Source organism: Prionailurus bengalensis, chromosome D1, assembly GCF_016509475.1.
Source record: "Prionailurus bengalensis isolate Pbe53 chromosome D1, Fcat_Pben_1.1_paternal_pri, whole genome shotgun sequence".
NCBI lineage: Eukaryota > Metazoa > Chordata > Mammalia > Carnivora > Felidae > Prionailurus > Prionailurus bengalensis.
In genome coordinates this window covers 76060694-76086591 of record NC_057346.1, presented here as the reverse complement: position 1 = coordinate 76086591, position 25898 = coordinate 76060694, and the positions used below count along the sequence as shown (strand labels likewise).

Genomic DNA, 25898 nt, shown 5'->3' with positions numbered 1-25898 from the left:
AGGGCTCCCTGAAGAGGCAGTAATGTTAAGTGGTTAGAGCACCTGGGAGGGTCTGGAGGGCCTGGCTTTCCATCCAGCCTGGACACCTGTTAGGGGTGTATGTGACCTTCAGCACGTTTACTGACACTCTCAGGGCACCACTGCTGCAAGTCTATGAAACCGGGATCATACTGCCCCTCAAAGGCTCAGAGTTAGGAGGAAAGGACATCATGCATGTCAGGTGCTTGATACAGGGATCCATCGGGAAATGGCGACTACTACTGTTTTTATTGTCACCTGGTAAGGCACTGTATTAGTTTTGTATTGCTGCCGTAAAAAATTATTATAAACATGGTGTCAAAAACAACAAAAATGGGAGCACCTGAGTGGCTCAGTTGGTTAAGTGTCTGACTCTCGGTTTCGGCTCAGGTCATGACCTCATGCTTTCATGGGTTCAAGCCGTGCAGACCCTGCTTGAGATTCTCTTTCTCTCTCCCTCTTTCCCTGCCCCTCCCCTGCTTGTGCTGTCTCTATCTCTCTCAAAATAAATAAACTTTAAAAACAATTAAAAAAAACCACACAACAAAAATGTACTATCTTACAATTTTGTAAGGCAGAAGTCCAAGTGGAGTCCTGTGGACCGAAAGCAATGGGTGTTGGTAGGGCTGCACTCACTTGAGAGGCTCTGGGAGAATGTCTGTTCCTTGCCTTTGCCCCTTTAGAGACGCCACGGGCACTCCTTGGCTGTGGCCCCTTCGGCGGTCTTCAGAGCCAGCAAGGACAAGTGGGGTCCCTCTTACATCTCCCTGCTCTGCCTCCTCTCCCGCCCACCTCTTCCACTTTTAAGGACCTGTGATCACGCTGGGCCTGCTAGGATAATTCATAGTAATCCCTCTATCTAAACATCTGCTGATAAACAACTGTAACTCCTCCTGGCCATGCGGTGTAACATATCCACAGGTTCTGGGGACTAGGCTGTGGACACCATGGGACCATTACCCGGTCTACGTGGGCTTGGAATGGAGGGCAAGGGAGTGGTTCCCACTGGGCTTCCTCTCATCTGCATACCCCAGCAGGGGCTGTAACTAAGAAATACCTGAGTTGGGGACCTACCACCTGATAAGGGGTCCCACCGATTCCATCAGCTGGCTGGGGACCCTTGACCTGGGTTAAACTCCTCTCTGCAGGTCAGGCCTGAATCTGTGAATACATGATTTGGTGCCAGGAGGCTGCCCTGTTCTACACAAATCACAAAGCTCAGCGGTGCCCTAGGGCTCTTGGAGATCTTGTGACATAACCGGTGAGAAGGAAGGCTCGGCTTGCCAGGCTGGTCAAATACCAGGTTGCATAGTTACGTCCTCACACCATGGGACTCTCAATTCAAGCTGAAACTGGGACAGCTCTGAGCACCAAGGTCAGGGCCCTAAATGCAGACGGTCAAGTCTGTACGATGACTGTGACTCCTTAACGGAAAGTGCAATCTCAGTAGTGAAAACATTCACAATTTGGAGGGGAATGAAAACCTTGTAAAGGAGGAATAAAAATGGCTTTTTCTTCCTGCTCGGTTTCTTGGCGTGACATCAGAGGGCAATTGTCATTTTGTGCAAGTCTCAGGCGGACATGTTACCACGCAAGCATTCGTGTTTTGCTATTTTTATTACTCGTTAATAAAAACCAGTGGAGTTCAATAAACATTCTAATGGTTTAGAAGAAAGTTACCAAGTAATTCTGTAGCCCCCCCCCGATCTAAATGTGCACAAAGAGCCTGGTTCCTCAGTGACACTTGTATGACTGGGGGATGACATTTAGAAGCCTCTAACTGCGTCAGCCCACTGCACACAACAGCATGACAGTGATGACAGAAAAGGCCACGAGCACAGCAATTGTTTCGGAGGGACGAAGAAATGTTCTTGGGGATAGAAACTTTCCAGAGCTGAGCTTTAAGCTATGAAAGCACTCAACTTGCGGGAGTCTAAGAACTTTTGATGGGTTCTGAGGGGACAGCATGCAGGAACCCGCGGGAGTTCAACAAACCATCTGACTGTCTGCGAGACTGGTTTCTGGGCTCTCCGTGTTGTATTTCTTTTTCCTCCCAGGCTGCCAACCCAGGGGCCTCCATGCCCAACTTTTCTTTATTTGTCTGCTATCTGGGGCCCGTGACTTGTAACAAGCTGCCTCCATTTGTCCCTTTTGATCCTGCTCCCTCAGCTGGCTGGCTCTAGTTTGCTGGAAGTCGCTACTGATGACTATCAGGTAAAAGCTGGAGCCCAGGGGTGGTAACCCCAAAGAGTGACAGGAGATCAAGGGCAGACGTGGCACTGTGGATTTATTATCATCATTTATTATTACTCAGAAGCCGGCTGCTGACATACAAGACTCACAGACCGACACGGCCCCTATCTCCCAGGCTCCGAAGGTACACATTCCTATCGGTTACTTTTAATAGCCCTGAAGATACCCAAGCCACATCCTGTTGCAAACAGCCACGGTCTGTCTGGTAGGTCAGCATCTTTTGGGGCCTTATCCTGGAATAGCTGTACTCCACAGCCGAGCTGCTGTGGTTAATGATTTTCCTACTGGTGCGGTGAGGTGATCTGTCCGTCTTGGGCACTTCTTCCCTTGGCTGAGGTCTGATCGCTCAGTACTTTCCTATTTCCTTTGTGGAACTCGTGTAGTCTGCTGCCTATGCATGAATCCTTAAGAAGTGGGCTTTTTTCCTTTTTTTTCTTTTTTTTTAGTAGGCTTCATGCCCAGCATGGAGCCCAAAGTGGGGCTTGAACCCACAACCCTGAGATCAAGACCTGAGCTGAGATTAAGAGTTGGATGCTTAACTGACTGAGCCACCCAGGTGCCCCTGAGCTGTCTCTTTTAAAAAGAACCTCCTGGGAATACCTCTGCTCTGGGAACTTCTTTTTTCAGGTTAAAAGGGAAGAATTCTGGAAAGGTGTTGCCTCTTTTGTCTACATTTTTTCACTTGTCTAATTTAAATAATGTAAAGAACATATTTCTTATTTAAAGGACTACCTAGTCTGCAGTCATTTGCATACTACTTTAAAAAAAAAATCTGCACGCCATCTGTGATATCTTCCTTGATATTTCACATTCAGTTGTCTCACACCTACACTATTCTTTACCCTAAACAATATTTGTAAAATCTTGGGTTTGATGCACTAGTTATAATTTTTTTAAACATTACAATTAAAGTGTAATTGTTGAAAATAAATATCTCCCTGTCTACTATCTAAAATTATTTCCTATAACACTAATGTTAGTCTCCCACTTTGGGAAACACTCAGGTAGGATATAGTTTTTGGAAGAGACGTACATGAAGAACTTTAGAGCAACAAATCTACTATTATTTCAACTTAGCCAAACTGAAGCATTTACGTGGTCAACTTTAGAATCAAAGAAATTTAACATATTTGAGAACAACCTAAAATATCTCACTGCCTCCAGGTCCAAACTTACATGAAATAGGAAATTTAGAAGCATTATTAAATCCTACTTTTTTTTTTAAGTTTTTTTTTTTTTTTTAACGTTTATTTACTTTTGAGACAGAGAGAGACAGAGAAAGACAGAGCATGAATGGGGGAGGGTCAGAGAGAGAGAGGGAGACACAGAATCTAAAACAGGCTCCAGGCTCTGAGCTGTCAGCACAGAGCCCGACGCGGGGCTCGAACTCATGAACCGTGAGATCATGACCTGAGCGGAAGTCAGAAGCTTAACCAACTGAGCCACCCAGGCGCCCCTATTAAATCCTACTTTAAAAAAAATCCATCTGAATTCTTTCTTTCTTCTTTCTTTCTTTCTTTCTTTCTTTCTTTCCCGTTTATTTTTGAGAGAGAAAGAGAGAGAGAGAGCACACACGCGAGCAGGGAAGGGGCAGAGAGCCCGACGTGGGGCTCGAACTCACAAACTGTGAGATGATGACTGGAGCCAAAGTCGGACACTTAACCGACTGAGCCACCCAGGCGCCCCTGAAATCTTTCTTTAAAACTTGGTCAGTTATCCATTTGGTCTTAAGTGATCACATCTGAGCAGTCCAGTCTGGGGAGAACCAGAAGACACTGTGGTTCAACTGGTCCCATCACACAGGCTAAACTAGAACGACATGACAAACACCATCCAGCTCTCTAGCCCCCACTGTAATCTTCTACCTCCAAAAGCAGAAAAGAGCTCAGCTGTGATCTATAATAATTCCATTAACCCCGCAATGAAGCATTAAATTAAAGTGCCTAGGCACAGATTCTTCTTTTGCTACAAGGGAAAATGTACCTTGTAAAGCCTGAATTTCACTCTCATAGATTTATTAACCAGATACATGTTTACAGGAAAAGACCAATCACCACAATAACTGGGTAAATTGTGAAATCTCCAGTGGGGGTGTTACAGCAGCTGATTTTCTCCCTGATAGTATTGACTCCAAAGATTTTAGTTACAGAGCATTTTAGCCTTAGAAAGAGCAGTTCTCAAAAGGCCCACCTTTCTATGGAATTTTCAAACCAATACTTTTAAATGAATTAATTACAGGAACAAAGCTGACCTGAACTGGCACTGTGGTGAAAAGCCTTTGTCATGTGGGTATAAATCACCAGCCTGGACACCGGGGAGGACTCTGAGAAGGACATATTCAAGTTAGTGGCAGAGCCTGGGCCAGATCCCAAGTTCCTGACAATGAATTCAGTGTTCTCTACCGGAGCCCAGGCTTCTGAGCCTTCCCGGAGAGAAGATGAAGATTCCTCTTGAGCAAATGCCATTCCTGGGGGTAACTTCAGCCTCTCTTTCCTTACTGTGCTGCCCTATTTCTCTGAAGCCAGAGAATCACAGATGTCACTTAGCTCTTTGTAAAAAGTATGTCCGGCAAAGAGAACAGCAAGAAACCAGGTCTGTGCTACAAATATGGGGCTTTCTGGCACATGAGGATTAACACCCAAAAGTGTAAGGTGACTCCAAGCCCACACATCTAAATTCCATGTTCTGTCTCCTCACCCCACATGAAAGATGTCAAGCAAGCCAGTAAAATCCTTCAACAGTCAGATCACCAAAAGGTATTGAAATCAAATACAGCACATCAGAGCTGCAAGGGATTTTGGAAATCATAAGGTCCAAATCCCTACTTTAATAGATTGCTCAAGGCCATAGAATCCATCTGTGTCAGACTAAGGATTACCAAATAGTCCTCTATATTGTAATGGTCTCTGAAGCTCTTTTCATCTCGGATGGTGGCTGCAGCGAAGACTGGCCAAGCCCTATAATGTCAACTACTCACCATAAACTACATCCTTAGGCCTTGCTTCCTGTCGCCAGGCCACAGGAGACCTACAGTGAAGCCTGATCAGCCATGGCCAAGAGCACTCCCTTCTGCACACAGACCTTCTGTGTACCATTAGGGACTCTGTTCCAAGACATAATACCTAGAAAGCTTGCTAATAGAAGAAGTAAAGCAGATCCCTGGGGCCTGCTGAATTAAAGATGCAGTAGCAACGGTCAAAACAAAACAAAAAGTACCCGAGCCTGAACTCCCTCTATTATTGCTATCAGGAGCACTAGCCTAGCCAGAAGCAGGACACAAGAACCCCTTTCAGCAGCCGCCTCCTACCTGCTGTGCCAGCTCCTGACCCCAGGCACAGCTTCAAGGCCTCCCAACCCCCCAGGTGGATTAAAACAGTGCCCATCGGCTCGCTCTCAATATCACACCCTCGTTCCTCAGCCCACTCTGGAAGGATCTCTGCACCTGGTCAGTCCCAAGTGGAGCAAACTTACCTGTCGGCATCTCCGAGGCCCAGGGAGGTATTTCTCTGTAGGGTCTCCCGCACCACAGCCATCCCATCAGGGAGCCGGTTCAGGCGACGAGTATAGAGGCCAAGTCCACCATCGGTCATGTACCTTTAATAGGAGCACAGGATGATGCAAATGTATGGTCAAAAGCAATTTGTATACAGTCCCGTTGTTCACATCCAGAAGCTCTCCATGGCCACCCTGTGCTCTAAGGGGGGAAGGAACTAAGGCTTTCCCGAGGCTCTGTCACTAATCACAGCCCAGGGATAAATCAGCTGTTGATTCAACACAAAAGATCACCCACTTGATAGCAAAAATAGAACACAGCTTAATTAACCCAAACTCAACAGGAATCTATAGAGCAGAAGGGAACTAGTGAATAAAATTAACTGTCAGATGTATTCGTGACATTCTTTTTAATGTCAGCATTTATACAAGCAGGTGTTTTACCTAAGTGATGCGAATGGGACTGACAATCATCAGCGAATCATAGGGGGGAACAATTACAGAACAGCGCAGTGGAGAAAGTAGGCAAGCTTTTAAGAGTGGAAAGAAAAGACCGAGGACAGATGAGCCACCTTTGTCATCGTGGGCAAGTTACTTCTCTGGGCTCTGAGCCTTTCATCTAAAGTATGGGAATACCACAGCTTTCCTGCTTCCCAAGGCAGACATGAGAATTAGCCAGATAAGGCACATGAAAGTGCTCTGCAATGTGTATAAGACCATACACGTGGGAGACATTATTATGGTCGTCATCATCTTGAAGTATCTACCTACAATGGTGAATTTCACCTTTGATACCAATGTCTTAAGAGGGCTGTCACAAAACTCTCTGAATAACACTCACACTAACTTACCCCTTTCCAGATCTCTTGGTGAGGCCACAAAGCTATCTTCCGAGGAAGTCAGTGTTATCGGGGGAAAGGGTAGCCCTGGAACTTCTGCATAGGTGGCTGTCTGCCAACCAGACCAGTTCCCGAGAGCTTAGCCACCAGTAGGAGGTAGTTCAGGTACAAAGCAGCTTTAGCACTCCTACACTGTCTCCTTCACAATACCCCATAAGGGAGACTGCTTGCATCTTCAGAGAACAGGAAGACAAACCAAAGAGCAAGAAACCAAACTCAGATCCCTTTAATTCCTACACGGCCCCCAGCAGATAAACCTGCAAGGTGTGTGAAAATGCAGACGCCTTACGTTTCAAGTAAAATGACATGTACGAAGAAGACCAACGAGTGGTGATTTTCCTGAAACAGTCAGCTGAGCTGCATCACGGAAAGTTTTACTGCCTTTGGAATTTGAACTTTAGAATATATGGGGTAGATCCTGAGGGTTGTCAATTCCTGACTTTCTTCTACTTCTCGTTTGGGACCTTCTTGGGATATACTCTCAGAAAAATGGAATTAGAGGATACTATGGGAGGCGGCCCAGAAACAGTTAAGTTCAAGTTGGGGGCAGAGAAGAAAGTTCTCACTGGAGCATCTGCGGTAAGAAGCTTCCACGTATGTCAAAAGAATTCTTCCTTACAGCAGCTTCGAGGACACCATGTCTAACTTGAACTTCTCCCACGTCCCCTCCTGCCCCTCCTTTATGACGTTAAAGATCACAGACAATGCAATGCCCACATAATGTAAAGTCTGTTGGGGCAGTCAAACCAATTATTTGTGGTTGTGCCAACAAAACAACAACAGATTAGAATCCATTTTTCACTCAATTGTATCATTTTAATTTTTTTTTAACATTTATTTATTTTTGAGAGACAGAGACAGAGCATGAGTTGAGGCAGGCAGAGAGAGAGGGAGACACAGAATCTGAAGGAGGCACCAGGCTCCAAGCTGTCAGCACAGAGCCTGACGTGGGGCTCGAACCCATGAACCGTGAGATCATGACCCGAACTGAAGTTGGACGTTTAACTGACTGAGCCTCCCAGGCACCCCCCAACCGTATCGTTTTAAAAGCAAAAAAACATTTTGTAAATACACCAAACACCACTAAATTATATGCCTTTAAAGGGTGAATTTTATGAATTGTATCTCAATAAAACAAAAAAAAAACATAGTGACGACAGCTATAGTTAAACAATTATTTGTGTGATCACCTTTCATGCTTATCTCCTACACTACACAGTGAGCTCCCTGAAGACAGGGACTGTTATAATGTTGTTCAAATCTGTATCCCATGTACCTAACACGTGTTAAGTGCTTAAGACAAATGGGTTTTGTTGAATGAAGACCAGAATGGGATCTAGCAAAAACTTTTTGGGAGGACACCAATTACAGGTTTTCTTTCCTCTTTTTATTTTATTTATTTTTTAAGATTTTATTTTTTAAGTAGTCCGTACACCCAACGGGGGGCTCAAACCCCGACATCAAGAGTCACATGCCCTTCCAACTGAGCCAGCCAGCAGCCCTTCCTTTTTTTTAAATAATTTTTTTTCCTTTGGAAAGTTTACTTTTTTTAGTAATCTCTACCCCCAACATGGGTCTCAAACTCATAACCCCGAGATCAAGAGTCGCATGTTCCGCCGATGAAGCCCAGGTTTTCCTTCCTCTTAAATGTCAGGGAACATGACATCTAAGACACATAGAAATGCAAATGAAACCATTTATCTGTCTGTGTACCCATCCATCAGTCCATCCATCCACCCACCCATTCAATGTGACCCAGGGTCCAGTGCTGGCTCTCTGCACACATTCTACACTGGCACAACGAGAAAAAACCCACCTACGTCAAAATGCAGCGACTTTGCCAGGAGCTAGACTTCCCAGATCAAATGTCCTTTCAAGGAGAATTCAGGGGAAGCTCCTCAGAACACAATCTGTTGCACCATAAAGCAAGGCAGTTAATTTTGATTTTAGCAAAGCCCACTCAGCCATGGAAATGAAAACTTTTTAACTGCAGGGATCTTATCAAAGGACAAACAAACTAATTTTAGCGTTCATTTCCCTGCTGGATTTTCATCCCTGGGGAAACAACACATACGGATGGGCAATGACACGCACCCAGGCGTGCAGACGAGGCCCACACGTACACACCCCTGGCTTTCCGTGGAGGCGCAGAGCCGGGCCCAGAGAGCATTCCAGAGACCATGCTGAGACGTGCCACGGCCCTCAACCCAGTAACACCCCAGCAGAGCAGTGTGGTTTTGTTGAAAATGACAACCTAGAAAGGTGGAAGGACCCTGGAGAGATGGTGACCTTGGCCTGTCCACTGCTGCGGGGAATTCTGATTTTGTTTAGGCAGAGAGGAGGGGAAAGGCAAGGATCCATCGGATCCTCCGCCTTCTCCAATGCACAGGGAACTAAAGTGCTTTGAATGCAAGTAATCTGACCATGATCCAGCTTCGCTGCGAATCTATTTCATTCACTGCGTGCGAAAGCTGGGTGGTGGAAATGAGGACATGGGGAGTTTACCTCTTTTCCCAGGCATTTGTGAAAACATGTATTCAACCATGTATCTTTTAAGATATTCTTAAAAATTAATTCTGTTATATGTCCTCTCACTAGGAGACAGCATAGCATTGGAGACAGCTGTCACTACAATGAGGCTCACACTCAAGAATCTAACTTAAAATATTTCTTGGGGCACTTGGGTGGCTCTGTCGGTTGAGTGTCTGACTTCAGCTCAGGTCATGATCTCAAGGTTCATGAATAGGAGCCCTGTATTGGGCTTGCTGCTGTCAGTGCAGAGCCCCCTTTGGATCCTCTGCCCTTCTGTCTCCCTCTCTCCCTGCCCCTTCCCAGCTCGTGCTCCCTCTCAAAAATAAACATTAAAAAAATGTATAATAAAACATTTATTTCTAAAATATTACACGCTGATTCCAATAGTTTCATTTACAAAGAGCTCCATATAGATATTTAAATAACTCTTCTACTCTCAATGAAAAATATAATTTTGGCTTGACCCAAATTTGTGTAGGAATTGGCTACTGAACGTATTAATATAAACTGCCTTCATCAGGTTAATCCCTTAAGAAAGCATAGTTTGCAGGTGAAGCAATCGTTGCTGTACCCATCTGAATCAGCAGCCCTTGTTCAGGAGGGCTTGAAGGCTGAGGGGTGGGGGGGCAGGAAGTGATAGCCATGCCCTGTCTTTGGAAGCCTTAGCAAGGCTCACCCTGGGTACAGATGAAAGGGCTTGCCTGAGGTCACAAGGAAAGGAAGCAGTTGATCTAGGGACTGAATCTCCCAGCACCAACACTGTAACGTTCCTTCTCTTTGGGGAAATAAATAATTAGTGCTGGAGCCTAATGATGTGCTGGTAACATCCTAATGTTTGCTTGGTGAGGTCCTAGGTCACCAAGCAACTCAACAATTTACTCATTATCCTCTCGAGTTCTGCAGTGATGGGTGCAGGGGCTCTGCCTCCACCTTCTACAGCTTCCCCAGAGGCCCCCGAATGGAGCCCCTGCTAAAGACACAAGGTGTGTCGTAGGTATCTTCTATTCAAGGCTGGGGCACCCTGGACTGGCCCACGAGCATAAGAGTTAGGAACAAGTCTCTGTTGTCAGAAAGATCTGGGTTCAAATGTCTCCTCTGTCCCTTGCCAGCTGGGAGACGTTGTATGCATCATTACTGATAAAAACTCACGGATATGGAGGCTGCTTGGGTACTGTGCTAAGTGCTTCCCGTAAGCCATGACACTGTACCTTCAAGACTCTCGTCAAGTGTATTATCTGTTTTTCAGACGAGGAAAATGAAATTGTGATCAGGATCACAGTGCAAGTAGGGGAGTTCAAATCCCAGCTTTGTCACGCCTTTTGGTGTAATTCTTAGGAGTTTCATTTCCTCAGCTACAAGATGGGTAGAACTACAGATTAATCTCACAAGGCTGCGGTGGGTTAAATACGCCAGCGCGTGCAAAGCCCAGGGCCTGGTGTGTTGGGGGCACTTGAAATTTATTAGCTGCTGTGACTATCAATGGCAGCGATTGCCCATACCACAGGGTAGTGACTGTGTACCCTCTTCTCATTTTTCGATACCACAATTGTTAGGTACCAGGCTCTGTACCAGGCTGGGGTTACAGAGGAGGAAAAACCTAGTTCCTGTCCTGGTAAAGCTCAAAAGCTACAGGGGACCCAGACATTGAACAGATGAAGAGCAGTATTACAGATGGGTGCAGGAGGCTCAGAGCACATGGGGAGGAGTCAAAGAGGAGCTATTTAAGCTGGCCCTTGAAGGGTGCATAGGAGTTTGCCAGCCAAAGGAGGAGGATCCATCTAGGCACATTGGTATCACATACAAAAGCAGAGAGAAACAGAGAAGAGGGTAAGTTAGGAGAACGGCAAGTAGTTCACTGTTGCCGGAGCATCAGGAACAGATAGGAGCCGGGCAGCGTGGGGACCGGGGCTCAGTCAGGGAGGGTGTGGGAGCCAGGTGGTTTGAGCCCACTGGCTGTGAGCCAGGAGAGCTATGAAGGTACAAAGCGAATGACTAGCAGGCTCTGGCTTTTGTGCCAAAGAGAGCACTGACTTGTCAAAACTTCCATCATTCAATACTCCAGTTTGGGGGAGCATCTTCTCGTCAATAATTCCTTCTACAGACTTTTCAGAATACACATTGTCTGAATCCCACCTGAGTTGTCTCAGACCTTTGCAGGATGACCAGACTTGTAGGGTGGCCTCACCATCGCTCAGGCCAGAAGAGACATGTGAGGGCCAAATGCCTCTTAAGAGGGACATTCTAGACAAGAAGAGTGCATCCTATGTAACTGACACCGGTTACAAAATACTTATGGAACCTAATAGGACCTGTTAGAACAGATGCACCAGATTTTGAATCCAGTGCTTAGTTAAGAGATTCCTTCTTTAAACATGAGACAACAACGTGGAATAAATGAAACTGGCTTTGTGACTCACCTTCGGAAGGAGGGGGAAGGTGGCTCCCCATTCCCAAAGTTCACAGTTCAATGTGACCTGCGTAAGTAACACAAACTGACTTCCACTGGGTGCAGAAGAAATCACCTTCTGTCAAGGGCTGGGGGAGGAGGGGTGGACGGGAAGGGGAAGAAATCTGTACTGACCTGATCTGGCTCAGTGAGTTTCTAATGGAGCATGACATTAAAAGACAAAACAAAAGAACAACAAAAACACTCAGAGGCAAGAAATTAAAGTAGTACAAAACAGAAGGGAAAAAAAAAAATCAAGCCGAGGTGATTATTTTTTCTTCAAAGACGTGTCAACCTGTCTATATGTTCTGGATGCACTTTTGATTTAAATGTGAAGAGAGCAAAGAAAATGGAATAAACGAAATAAATACACACACACATACACAATTCCTTGCCAATATCAATATAACTATATAAACATATATGTCAACACATACTTTGTCATCTACCGTTAAAGAAAACGATGTGGGCTGATGAAAAGTCCCTGCAGTGGAGCATTTCACCAGCGTCCAAGACCCTAAACAACATGTGCTTTCATAGTGCCCGCTGCTCTCCTGCAATGTGGCAGGACGCGTGTACGCTCTAGGTTTATGAGGATGTTAACGGGGTTTCTGGACAAACCTGGAAAAGGATGCCTTTAGTTTCGGGCCTCTTAGAAGTCAGACGAATAAACTTCACTCCGGGTCACAGAAGGACAATCGGACAATCCAGTCCAACAAAACTGCCTACAACCTTTTGAAGAGAGCTGATCTCTAGGACAGAAAGGAAGTTGTTCCCCTTGACTTAATTAAGGGGAGAGGAGAAGGCACTGGCAATGCAAAAATAGGGTCGGGGGAAAAAGGTGGTTTAATTTTTCCGTGCTAATTTTAAAACTGTAGTACTAAGATTTAAGCAAAGACTTAAGTTTCTACTAAGGAGGCATTTGGAAACCACTTTGTTCTCAAAGTTTTTCGGCACCAAAGCTGAGGCAAATGCAGCAAGTTTCTTTTATCTAAGGCCAACCCACTCCCATCCTTCACCCCAAATGACAACTACACAGATACGTCACTGAATGACTCTAATACCCTCGTCGTGGCATATCTTTAATGGTTTTTTTTTTGTTTTTAAGATTTTTAATTTTTTAAAATTATTTATTTATTTTTGTTTTAGAGAGAAAGACTGTGAGCAGGGGACAGAGAGAATGTTAAGCAGGCTCTATTTGCTCAGGGCAAAGCCCACCACGGGGCTCAGTCCCACACCTGTGGGATCATGACCCGAGCTGAAATCAAGAGTTGGACGTTCAACTGACTAAGCCACCCAGGCTCTTCAAAATGAGTTTTTAATTTTTAGGTCATCTCTACACCCAACCTGGGGCTCGAACTTTGAGCTCTAATCGAACACCCTGGTGCTGCTGCTTCCCTATTACGGGTCATCTCAAACGGACACCAATGACACAGAATCAGCAGCTGCCTTTGGGGAAAGTCTCAGGTCTGAACGTCCTTCTCAGTAGGTTTCCCTGTGACAATAGGACTCTAACCTGGACTAGAAGACACAAGTCATCAAGAAGCATTTCTTTGGTTTCCATGTCTTTGGGGGGCCCTTCCAAAGACTCTGCTGGCAAAGGCAGAGGGGAGACATGGACCCAGAGATCCAAGCAGTTTCCTACCTTCCTCCTTGAGGCAGAGCTGGGGTACCTTTGAGCCCTGTTTCCCACTGTGCTGTATAAGTGCCAGCTCTTCAGGACATCACTAGGATGGTGTACGGCTCTTTTTAGGAGGATGTGGGAGTTCACCTCTCATCTCCAGCAAAATCTTCCCTTCTTCTTTCATTCAAGTCTGGAGCAGCCACCCGAGGCCACGCGATGAGCCACCTCGGCTCAGAGCACACAACACGACCATGAGCCACCAGGTGGGAATACCCACAGCTCAAAGGGCACCAGCCCCTTCCCTGGCTTGTCCGCGTTTCCCTTCCATCTCACCGAGTCCTGGCTGCAAGGTAGGCCAGACGACCAGGCAAACCTGGCCCAGTTCTCTGATCCTGCTTGTGGCAGGAGGTAAAGCCTCTGCAGAAGTGAGCAGGGAGCAGGAGGCCTGGAGGCTGCTCTGGCTAGCCTCGTCACCAGAGCTTGCCTCTCTGGGGAGCACTACAAAGACGTTGCTAAGCTAGTCAGACAAGAGCTCAGCTTCAGGAGGCCACAGGGACAGAGGGTGTGGCAGGAAAAGGCAGGCCTGGATAGAGGAGGAGTCAAAGGGTCCCAGGGGCCCCCTTTAAGCCTCAATGGGGCAAACTGGTGCCACAGACTTCATCTCCTAAAGCTAGGTGCTGCAAAGCTGCTTGAAGTGAACTGAAGGCACACCGTAGAGGTTCCTGCAACAGAAAACACGTACGTGCCTCACCCTACCTGCCGCTCATAACAGGGGCCACACACTAGCAGCTTTAGCGTCACTGGCAATACTGCAGACCTCCTGAATCAAACTCCGGTTCAGGAAGACCCCCCCATGCGGTCTAATACACATTAAAGAGTGGGAAGCACGGGTTTCAGGCAGCGGTCTCTGCGATGAGGAAGATGAGACGACCCATATGAGCAAAAACTAAAATATTTCTATTTGCATGTATTTCTTAACACGTCCCACTTCCTAAGTTTTGTGCAGGTTTTATACTGTGCGCAATATTTGCGTAACGTGGTACATATACTGTATTTGAAAACACAGTGTCTAAAGCAGCAACAGATTTTTTTTAACACAATCAAAACGTTCAGAGACCATTATCTAAAGCAGAAATTGCTAAATTTTCTTAAGTTATGGACTCCATCTCACATGTGTGTAAAATGTGCACCCAGTTGGAGTCAGCCCAAACACCCCTGCCAGGGCCTCTGAGTTTGGGCAGAAGTGGATCCCGGCTGAGTGGGTCCCTTCGGCATATTCTGCAAATTTCCGCACAGGATTTTTGCCTCTGTTTGCTATAAACTGACTCAGCAGTGGCACATGGCATGGCTGTAACTCACACGTCACCCTGAGTTTTAGCACACAGACTCGATCTCACCACGGCCTTGGGCTTGCTTTTGCTTTTTCCTCAAACTCCTAGCTGGAGTGACTTGATCAAGCGGGAAAATTCTTGCTGCGAAGGTCCTTGTGTATTTGCAACATGCAATGTGAATATTCACAGGTTCAACCAAATTCCACTTGGCATGACTATCCAGAGTGTTCTGGTTTAGCTTAGTACCTAGGATCTAGGCACACAGAAACTCGAACGAGCATCTGAATGCAAAAAACTCCAGAATACGTTCAATCACACAGCCAGCCAGGGATTATAATGACAGTGGATTTGTCCCCCCTATTTAAATAAATACACGTATGTAAAATTTTCATGATACTCCATAACTCTGCTTGTTTAAAATGGGGGCTGGTGGGGCATCTTTCTGAAGAAGGGCTGCACACTTTGGAGCTCTGACAGTCCCTGTGTCTGGAATCTGGTCTGGCCTGAATTCTCTCTACTGTGGTTCAACTGTCAGTGTGATGTTATAGTATTTCTAGCACTGGCAGGAAGCTTTCTGTCCACCTACTGAAAGATGAAACACACTCTCACACGCAGGAGACAATTCTCCAGACAAAGCCCCTTTAAGCTCTTTCTTGGAATGAAACAGATGGTGAGAGCAGACTGACTTATCTCCAGGAATCCTCAAACCTTAAAATGCACCTGAGTCAGTGGGAGAACTGAAGAAAATGCAGATTCCGTGGCCCCGGCTTTGCAGATGCAGAACATCACTGGTGGGGCCCAAACTGTGCATTAAAACCACCACCACAACAAATTTTTTTTAAAAGAATGGTTTGAGGTTTACAGAGAATTTGCACAGAAAGCAGACTTCCCACGTAGCCCCTCTCCCCTTCCACCAGCTTCCCTATTGTTAATACTTGGTATCAGTGTGCGGCACTCTGATGCAACCAATGCTGACAGAGTTGCATTAACCAAACTCCATAGTTCACCTTAGGGTCCACTCTGTGTGGTCCAGCTGTTTTTGTGTGGCACAGGTTTTGACAAATGCATAATGTCATGTATCCTCCATTATAGTGTCATACAGAGTAGTTTTACTGCCCCCCCCAAATGCCCTGTGTTCCCCCCATTCATCCCTTCCCCCCAAACCCACATTTTTAACAGATACGTAAGTGATTCTCCTGCAAGCGGTCAGGGCCAGACTCTGAGAAATGCTGCCTTAAATCTTGAGGCTTGGATGGAGGAACTGGGAGCTAGACTGGTCTCAGTTTCCCTAAGAGGTAAATATTCGCCACAATGGGACTACAGTATAATGGTAATTTAAATCTCAAATCCTCATAGTAACTAGTCTTGGACCTCGATATTATGAGTACCTGATCCCTGATGGCGGCTCCATCTCAGATCAAAGGTCAGTAAGAGTTGTTACAACTCCAAGGCTTTACTAAAATACCAATTAATTCATAACCTTGGACTTACAGACCTGCAGACCTCAGAACCATGTCAGTGTGGAAGCCCAGGCCGAGAGGGAATGTGAGGAGGCAACACCAGGCGTGCTGAACAGCAAGGATCATGGGCAACATGTGGGTGGTTCAGTGAGGGTGCCATAAATTGATGCCCCCGTACCCTGGAAAAGCCTTCCGCTTTGCCTGAAGAATCCTTCCTCCCAGGCACTTCTACACGGAGGCATGCCTGCCAATCCTCTGGATGCCGCTACATCTGATAATTCTTGCGAATTTTTTTTTTAGTTTTTTAAGTATATTTAGAGAGAGAGAGAGCACGCATGAGTAAGGGAGGGGCAGAGAGAGAGGGAAGGAGAGAGAATCTCAAGCAGGCTCTGCACTGTCAGCACAGAGCCCAACGCGTGGCTCAAACCCACGAAACTGTAAGATTGTGACCTGATCTGAAATCAAGAGTCGGACACTGACCCGACTGAGCTACCCAGGCGCCCCTCATTCCTGTGACTTCTGATACATTTCACAGGAGGTCAGAGAACTTTTATGTTGGCATTCAGGACTGTGAGATCTCTTCCGGAGATGACTAGAACCTCAGGGTGGAATCAGACTTCCAGTATCTCTTTCTCTTCGGATTTCATGGAGACACCCCCAGGTAATAACCACAGTCACTACCAGACTGGGGAGAGTCCAGATGGTGCTCTGGTCCAGGTTCATGCAAGTTTCGCCCTGTCTTCTCTAGACTGCAGCTGAAAGCAATGTCAGTATGCACTGAGGATAGACAGAGACAGACTGTAACTAACTTTTGGGTGCAAGAAAGACCCCTTCTGTAGATCGAAGCATGAAAGCAGGCCTGGGGAACATCATCCAATGTCCACAAACAACCTGGTTTCTGGAAGCACCTAAGGGTTGCAGGAAGCAGGGCACTAGAGTCTAGGCTGTTGCTCTAGAGGTGGCCCCCATTTTGAGGTGCTGTCATTTGCAAGACACATTTATGCAGCCCCTACGATAAGGCAGGCACTGGCCTGGGTGCTGCGCAGAGGAGAATCAGACTTAGTCCTAGGCCCTGAGGGGCTTAAGGTAGACATGCAGATGTTTGCATGGGATTCAGCAAAGGCCAGACCAGAGAGAGGGGCTGAAAAGCCTTCCTACAGCAAAAAAACGTGCAAGCAGCATCCTGAAGGGTGAGAAGGTATTTGCCAGGCAGCTTTGGGGAGGGGCAGGAAAATTAGGTAATTCACGAAGATACAGATGTGCAAATCCAAAGGACCTAAAGATGTACAATGAATTCACTGTGTGGCCTTAGATGCTAACGTTCCACCAGGAAGCATTTTCATTAAAAAAAAAAAAATCATCATTCTGAGCACTCATTCTAAATGGGATTCAGTAAATGTATTCCAATTCAAAGAAACAGATACGCAGGGCCTCTGGCCTTCAAGGGTAGGGATTAAGCCAAAACTGGGTGACTGCAGGATGCTCAAATTACCTGCCACTAAACCCAGCAAGACCCGTAGACACAACAGCTGACACACAGATGCCTGACCCCATTCATTTTTCCATGCGTCCAAGTGCACTGGGTCACCTTCAGAAAAAGCACCCAGGCAGCCAGGCACACTGGTCATGGGTGGAAGCGGACCCACCTGGGGGTGGGGCAGGAGTCTGAACATACCAGATTTACCATTTTATTTTTTTTGTTACTTTTAATTTTTTTTTTAACGTTTATTTAGTTTTGAGAGGAACAATGAGACAGAGTGCGAGTGGCAGAGGGACAGAGAAGGAGGGAGACACGGAATCTGAAGCAGGCTCCAAGCTGCGGGCTGTCAGAACAGAGCCCGATGTGGGGCTCGAACTCAGGAACTGTGAGATCACAACCTGAGCCGACGTCAGACACCGAACCGACTGCGCCACCCAGGTGCCCCCCGAGATTTACCATTTTCAACAAACAAATAAAAACACCCAATGTTTTTTGTAATCTACTCTGTAGATAAAAGTTTGACACAATCTTGGTTGGTGTGGAACTGTTGAAGACACAATGGTTCTCCAAAGTCACACCTATTCTTGCCCTTGCCACAGCCTGCTCTCCAAAAATCAGAGTGTGATCTCGTTATGCTCATCAGGAAGGGATGAAAACAAAAAAGTTGGAAAAACAGTGAGTTAACATGTGTGAGCATGAGAGTCAGCCATTTTTCCTTCAAGAGGTCAGATTCTGAACTACTGAAGCAGCAGGCCTCCATATTAAGACACTGTCCAAAAATTATGTCCGTTGTCCACAAATGGGCAGAGGCTCTATTCCCGTGGACATGAGAAGGCTGTGGCTGTGAGTGCAGAAAGGCTCACTCGTGCCTCAGCCAGCTCCAGCTGATCTCACAGCTGCCTCTTTGGGGTCCCAACCCCCCCCCCACCCACCCAAAGCTGCACTGCATAATCCTGGTAAGATAAGCCATGGTCAAAATTTTGAAAAAAAATCTTTTTTGTTAATATTTATTTATTTATTTTGAGAGAGAGAGAGCACGAGCACACAAGCAGGGGAGGGGCAGAGAGAGAGAGAGGGAAAGAGGGAATCTCAAGTAGGTTCTGTGCTGTCAATGAAGAGCCCAACGTGAGGCTGCAACTCACAAACCATGAGATCTGAGCAGAAATCAAGAGCCGGACGCTGGGGCGCCTGGGTGGCGCAGTTGGTTAAGCTTCCGACTCTTGATCTTGGCTCAGGTCATGATCTCGCGGTTTGTGAGTTCGAGCCCCATATTGGGCCGTGTGCTGCTGCTAATGGTGTGGGGCCTGCTTGAGTTTCTATTTCTCCTTCTCTCTGCCCTTCCCTAGCTGGGCTCTCTCTCTCTCTCTCAAAATAAATTAAAAAAAAAAAAAAAAAAAAGAGTTAGAGGCTTAACTGACTGAGCCATCCAGGCACCCCCAACTGAAATTCCGAAAATCTTAAAACTACAACAAAATCCTAAAGTGAAAAGCGAAAACTGAGCCCAGCCTCCAGCTGGGCACATCTGGTGTAACATCTGAGTCCTCAGGTGAACCAGAGAAAAATGCCCTTTTCTACCACAGCCGGTAAAAGCGTGTCCTACTCCAAGAAGTGCCTGTGGGGACTGACACGGTACAAACCCCAAGATGATGCGCTCCTTAGTGACTAAACACAGCGCTCCTCTCCCCTGACGTGGGGTGGTCTCAGTCCACACACTCTGCCTCATCCAGCTCCTCAGAGCTGAACTACAGAAGGCCTTTGCAGACCACGCCCCCATCTCCCACTTAGAATGAGGTCCTACCTCTCAAACTTCACCTTAAATGCAACTGAACATTATGTAAAACACCAATAAAACGCAGTTTCACAGAACTACAGAATATCAGATCGGGGGAAGGGCAGGTGGTTCTCAAGGATTAATGACTTGATCTAATGAGTTTTCTGATGCAGAATTGAGAGTCACAGAGTTTAAGTGATGTGCTCAGGGACTCATAACTAGAGAGCAGGCATTGATATGGTTTCATTTTAACATGTTGTTGTGTTCAATAAATTCACTGTGTTTTTTCACGTTTAACATTTATTAATTTTTGAGAGAGAGGGAGAGACAGAGTGCGAGTGGGGGAGGGGCTGAGAGAGAAGAGAGGGAGACACAGAATCCGAAGCAGGCTCCAGGCTCTGAGCCAACAGCACAGAGCCCATAGCGAGGCTCAAACTCATGAACCATGAGACCATGGAGCCGAAGTCGGACGCTTAACTGACTGAGCCACTTAGACGCCCCAACAAATCTGTCTTTTATAATAAAATAGAAGCTTGGCTCCTTTATTCTACATTTTGGGATAACTGCTTATCTATCTTCTTGTGCTCCAGCTTCTGACCCACCAAATTCAGTAAAGGCAGGACTGTTGCTGTCACTATTATTATTTTAGGACCTGTGTTTTTGCTTCACAATCCCCTGCCCCTAGAACTCTTGAGATAGGTACCTAAAAACATTTTTGGTGTACTGAATGCGAGAATAAATAGCAACCATGGATTTAATTGCTTTTATGTCTCATGTATGTAAAGCATTTGGGGAATAGGAAGAAAAATAAGACATCCTTGCATCTGTTTAGATAAGCCAGACCCTACTAATAGTCAGCTATGGAACCCTAAAGACTCCAAGGAAGACTCCGAGGAAGAAGGGGCCTTCCGGGTAGAGGAGGCTACGGATGGAGGAGGGAGGAGTCACGGGTCCCATTCAAGGGACAGCATGGCTTGAGCAGAGTCCACAGCGTAGTGAACACTGCCAGTGCTGTACCGGGCGGCATCCCAGATCTGAGCTGACTGCCGTCTCCTTGCCCACGGCTAAATTCCCCACTGTCCGTGATTTTTAAAAAAGAAGTAAAAAGCAAAACCAGTAGAGCAGGGAGTTCAGTCTGAAAGGCAAAAACAGTTTCCCCCTAGAATTTTGACATGTATGGGCCTGGATGGTGCCACAGGCGTGTTCAGAGGAGGGACAGGTGTAGCACACGCCGCTGACAAGCACGTCTCTCTGTGTAGCAAGGCGGCTGCCAGGGCTCCCGGGGGGAGCTCAGGCACCAGCCACGGGCAGCCCAGCGGCCAAGCACGCAGGCAAACGGGCCAGCCTGCGGACAAAGAGCAGCCCAGGGCGGTATGAACTGGGGGTGGCGGGGACACCTCAGCGGCAGCTGGAGCACTCTGGCAGGAAGGGCAGGCTAAGAGGGAGCCGAAATACAGGCCAGTGACCTCCAGAGCAGGAATCAAACAGGAGTTGTTGCCCACAGGATGCTCAAATTACCTTCCATCGGTGCAGGAGGACAGCTGTCTGGTGTCACAAAGACGAAAGAACAGGGCCCCTGACTTTTTCTCGCTCTCCAATTTGTCCCAGTGCTTCCACTTTCACAAGGATGGGAGACAGACCAGCTCGAGTAGTTACTCAAGTGGGGCAGGGGCAAATTCCCTAGAGCCTGCTTAGAGTGAGCATATCCGATATTATAACATGTGTACGCTTTTAAAACCTATCATTTTCATTACACAAACTATAGACAGCAACGTTCACTAACGTCTCGCCTGCTGTGCAGACCCTGAGCTCACAGTGATTCTCAACAGCCACAGTCCACTCCGCCTCCAAACCCCTACATCATCCGGATCACAGCTGGGGGCCAGGGAAGGAGGCAAACACACTTTTTGTGTGTATTAGGGGAGAAAACGGGGGAGGAGATTTCAGAAGAAACTACTTGAGTACTGTTATCCCCAGGCTGGCATATGTAAACCTGGCTGGTCAAAGAGACATCTTCCTCCGGAACACCCAGTTCTGCTCCCTCTGTAACAGAACCTTGGTGATTCCTATGGGAACCTGGGCCCCTTGACCTTACACCTGGGAGAATTTTTGAAGGTCTTCTCTCTCAGCTTCTCACCTCATGCAGGAATCCCTTCTGCAACATGTGGACCCAGTTTCCCACATTCTGCTTGATTACTCTCAGGAACAGGAGGCTCATGCCTTTGCAAGAGGACCCACCCACCCTTTTGCAGATCTAATCTTCAGCATATTTTTTTCCTAACACTGATTAACGGTCACCTTGGGGTGTAGGAAACGAAAACTGTAAGTGTAACTTCCATCTACAGTTCAAGTTTGGTCCTCTGGAAATTACTGCTTCCCTAAGTATTTTCCATGCCAAGAATATCTAGTTTCTACAAACATTTCTATTATGCTTTGGGTTTTGAACCCTTGGCCTTCCTGGTTCCCCTTCCCTAAACAAACCTCTGCCTGATTCTGAACTCCTTAAAACATGACGCTGAGAACAAAGCAGGCATTGTCTAACTAACAGATTATCTGTTGCCTCCCACATCACTGTTCTGTTCATCCAGTTGAAGGTTAGGATGGCAGAGCTCTCTAAAATCTACAGAAACCTGTGGGTCTCAGAGCCTAAGGCCCAGCAGGTGGCAGCACCAAAAGGGAAGAGGCTAGAATCTCAACAGCAGAGTGAGTCCTCAAGCTTCCCCCACACTTTATGGCCTGGACAGGTGACTTCACTCATTTCCACTGGGAAAATCAGCCTTGCCAAAGGCCGTACTCCCACTGACTTCTCTGTTTGCACATCCATAAAACGGGGATAATAACATGTTATATAGGCCTTCTAGGATTTCTCTAAGAATTCAAAGAGATAATACCTGGAAAGTGCCCGCACTATGTGAAAGCACCCCACAATCACTGGCTGCCATTATTACTATTAACGGTAGCAGAGGTGACAGTGCTGCTGTCACCACCTTCTTCCTTTCTCCCTTTCCTCCATGCACATCGCTAAGCATATACGGAAGGTCTGGCAGAAGTTGTTAAGAGATGCAGGAGTAAAAAGACATAATCCCTCTGCTCAAGGATATCCTGGTCTAGGAGACGGACAGTCACACAGACAAACCAGAGGAAGTGAGAGGAAGGTGTCCCCAGGGGCTAGGGTGGCCAGGGAAGGCTACCTAGCTTCAGCAGATTCTTAGAGGACTATGGCAGGCAGGTGGGAATGGAGGGGGGAGGAATCCGTAGAGAGAACGGACACAGGCAAAGGCACAGAGGTACAAGAGTGTGGGACCTACATCAAGGACAACGTCAGAGGTCCAGAGTGGCAGAACCAGCAGGCGAGATGGGCAGTGAGGAGGAGGAGGATATGGTAAGAAATGAGGCTGGGCAAGCAGAACACTCATTAGCTGCCCAAATGTAAAGAGTGCCTCCTGTGGACCATGCTCTGTGCTAGGCATAAGAGCTAGCTAGTAAGACAGACAAGGTCTAGGGCTCCACAAAGCTGACTCTTCGGTGTGGGGGCCATGCAGGGCCTTTTATGCCATGCTGGGCAAAATAGGGTGTACGACGTGGCAGACTGTATCTTCCAGAGACGACCATAGCAGTATCTCCCATCCCACAGGCTCTTCTTCAAGGTGACCTTGCCACCTTCCCCCCTGAGAGAGGACATCTGTGTTCCCTTCCCTCCTCTTAATCTGGAGGGCTGACTGCTTTGACCAATACAGTATGGTATGAGTGACACTCTGTGACTCCCAAGGGTAGCTCATAAAAGGTGACACAGCTCTGCTTTGCTTCACGGTAACGCTTGCCCTCGGAGCCCTAAGCATCCAGGTAAAAAGTCTGCCAATCCTGGGGCCTCATGCTGTGAGGTAGCTAAGCCACATGGAAAAGCCACATTCATCCTAACCCTGAAGTCACCTCAGCCCAAGCGTCAGACACGTGAGTGAACAGCTTTGGAACGGTGTGGATCCCCGCTGTCCAGCTGGCTCCAGACATGGTGGAGCAGAGACAAGCCATCCCCATTGCATCTCACCCCAGCTCTTGACACAGAGACCCCGGAAGCACGATACAGTGGTGGTTTCAAGCAGCTAGACTTTGAAGGCATTGGTCATACAGCAACAGGAACCAACACACAGGGTCTCCTCAGCAGGCAACGTGGAGCCATTGTAAGCAGGTGACAATGTAGTCAAATATGTGCCCTGGACAGATTTTTCTAGCTGAAGTGTCACGTGGACTTGTTGGATGGGCCTTGAGATCAGAGGTAAGGAAAGCGACGGAGGGATGCCTAGGGAGAGACAAGAGCGGCGAGGCCAGAGAGAACCACAGTGTGAGATACTAAAGAGCGACCCCATCACGCTTAGCGACTGGTGTTCCAGGAACAATGAACTGAAGAGTCTGAGATTCTTTCCAGGTTCTGGCTGTGGCAGGGAAATGGATATGGAAACACAGGAGGAGACACAGGGCTGGCGGGGAGGGGGGGGGTGGGGGGAGAAGAAGAGTTATATTTCCATCATGTTTACCTGGCTCCAGTGAAAAAAGCCTGAACCACCACGGCTGAGCTCCAGCTCTGAGTCCGGGCTCCCTAACTCACCAGCTCTGTGACCTTGGGTGTATTACTGATGATCCTCATCGGGGATGGGAAAAAGAGCATGTGGATTCAAGCGAGGGTGAAATGAGATAATGCATACAAAGCGGGGCACACAGCGCCTGGCATTCAGAAACGCTCCGTAAGTGGTAGCTGCTATTGTTACAGCCACGATCATTATTATTAACTCGTAGGCATACTTGGTCAGAGGCGAAGCAGGCTTTTTGTCCCCAGAGCCCGGCTGCAGAGCAGCACATGAAAGTTGTTCCCAAGGAACTGCATACACGTCTCTAGTGAATGGTTCATTCAACCGTAAAGTCCGTGTCAACTTAACTAGGTACGCAGGCTGCAAAGGAGGAAAACCAGTGTGTGAGCTGTCCCACATCCTTGCCTCCCTCCCTCTCTCCCAACTCAATGGTTCAGTGGTTTTAATTAACAACTCCCACAGAGTAAGGCAAAAGTCCCTCGATTAATAAAGCTCCGCCTTGTTCTGCGCCGTTCTGAGGCCTTGGGGGTGGCGTGGAGTTGGTAATTGTGTGTTTTGTTTGGGTTCACAGCTGGTGGGGGCTACAGGAGGGAGGAGAATTCCCTTGGATGAGTTCATGTATCACATTGAAGAAGACTGGAAACTGTAGGTCACTGAAATGCCTACTTGCATGAGATCTAACAGCAGGAAGCCATACAGTGGCGAGGCGCTTCGGTAAATCACTGTGTAAGACGACTCTAGATCTGAACCTTCCTGCCCCCGAGCACCTCCTCAGTTCTCCTTTCCACTGTTGCCCCCATCCACTTTCTACACAGGCGCCTAGGGGATGGCACCACAAGCGATTCCAATGCTTCAGTAGAGGCCTGTGACATTTAATAGAAATGAAACCCGTAATAATGCTCTGGAGGCAAAGGTATCTGCCTTTATCCCTGCTCCAGCTGGCCCCAAGGTTCTTGCTCAAGCAGTCACCCACTATTTGCAAGTTCCCATGCAACTCAACTCAGCCCTCTGAGCCTGACCCTTTTGAACACCACCTTCCGTCTCTCTTTCTCCTTCCCCAAATGGCACAGGGCTTCCAATGCCCCAGAGGGTATCCACTCTTCTTTTTTGGTCTCGCTTTCTCCATCTACTCAGAGCGCGGGATCTGGCAACAGCGGGAGCCATGCTGCAAAGTTCTTGGAACGCTTTGAAATCAGCCTGATCAAATACTTGGTTCCAGTAGTCACCACCCACGTGATCTGTTCAAGAAACATATCCTCTCTGAGCTTGGTCTCCCCCACTCTAAAAAGGGGACGAAAAACAGCCTCTCTCCCTCAAACAGCTGGTATAAAGAATCGGCAATGTGCAGAAAGAGCTCGATACAGTGCCCAGCATACGAAAGAGCCGCAAAAACAGTGTGGCCTCATGAATTCCTGTACCGCTGCCACAGGATGGGTGAAAAGACCCGTGCCGGCAGGCACTGCGAGGCGACTTCCCCAGCCTACCCCTCCTCTGCAAGAGCCAACACTACATTTATTCTGTCCCATGTTTCTGGCAACTTGAGTTGACTTTACCCTTTAAACTTCACTGCTCAAGTATGTGAGCTTTCTCATTTCAAAACAGATGACTGAGCGATTACAAGCTCAAAGCTCTGGGAACTAGGACCTGGACTCCGCGACGCAGCAGAGAACCACAGACGCCTTTCTCCCACTTGTCGCAAGATCAAGGAGTTGAACGCGGGCTTGATTTACAGCTGGAAGACACTTAGAGACGGACTTGAGCTTCTCTTTAGACTTGGAATCTTATTTTACTTTGGGGTCTCAAAAATCACGAGCCCTCCAGAAGTGTCCGTGCCAGGGTAGCTGTCTCATTCCACATTTATTTCAGGATTAAGAGAAGAGGTCAAAACCTCCATTTCTCAGGGAGATTTCTTATCAGGACCCTGGGAATTCTGGAAGGGATGTGCTGATTCTTCCAAGGCATGCACAGACCCCTGATTTGTGATCGTACCCCAGGCAGGACGCACGAGC

General features: G+C 47.2%; 1 protein-coding gene across 24 annotated transcripts in view; it reads right to left on the bottom strand.

Annotated features, from left to right (window-relative positions):
* Nucleotides 1-25898, bottom strand: part of NAV2 (neuron navigator 2) — a 739922-nt gene that overhangs the window by 119811 nt on the left and 594213 nt on the right. For all 24 annotated transcript variants that reach the window (XR_006297427.1, XM_043580801.1, XM_043580796.1 and 21 more), the window contains one exon: nt 5743-5865. Coding sequence is in view for 23 of the 24 variants with exons in the window: in XM_043580801.1 (XP_043436736.1) it covers nt 5743-5865 (123 nt within the window). In the remaining variant the exon portion in view is untranslated. The remainder of the gene's footprint in view (nt 1-5742; nt 5866-25898) is intronic.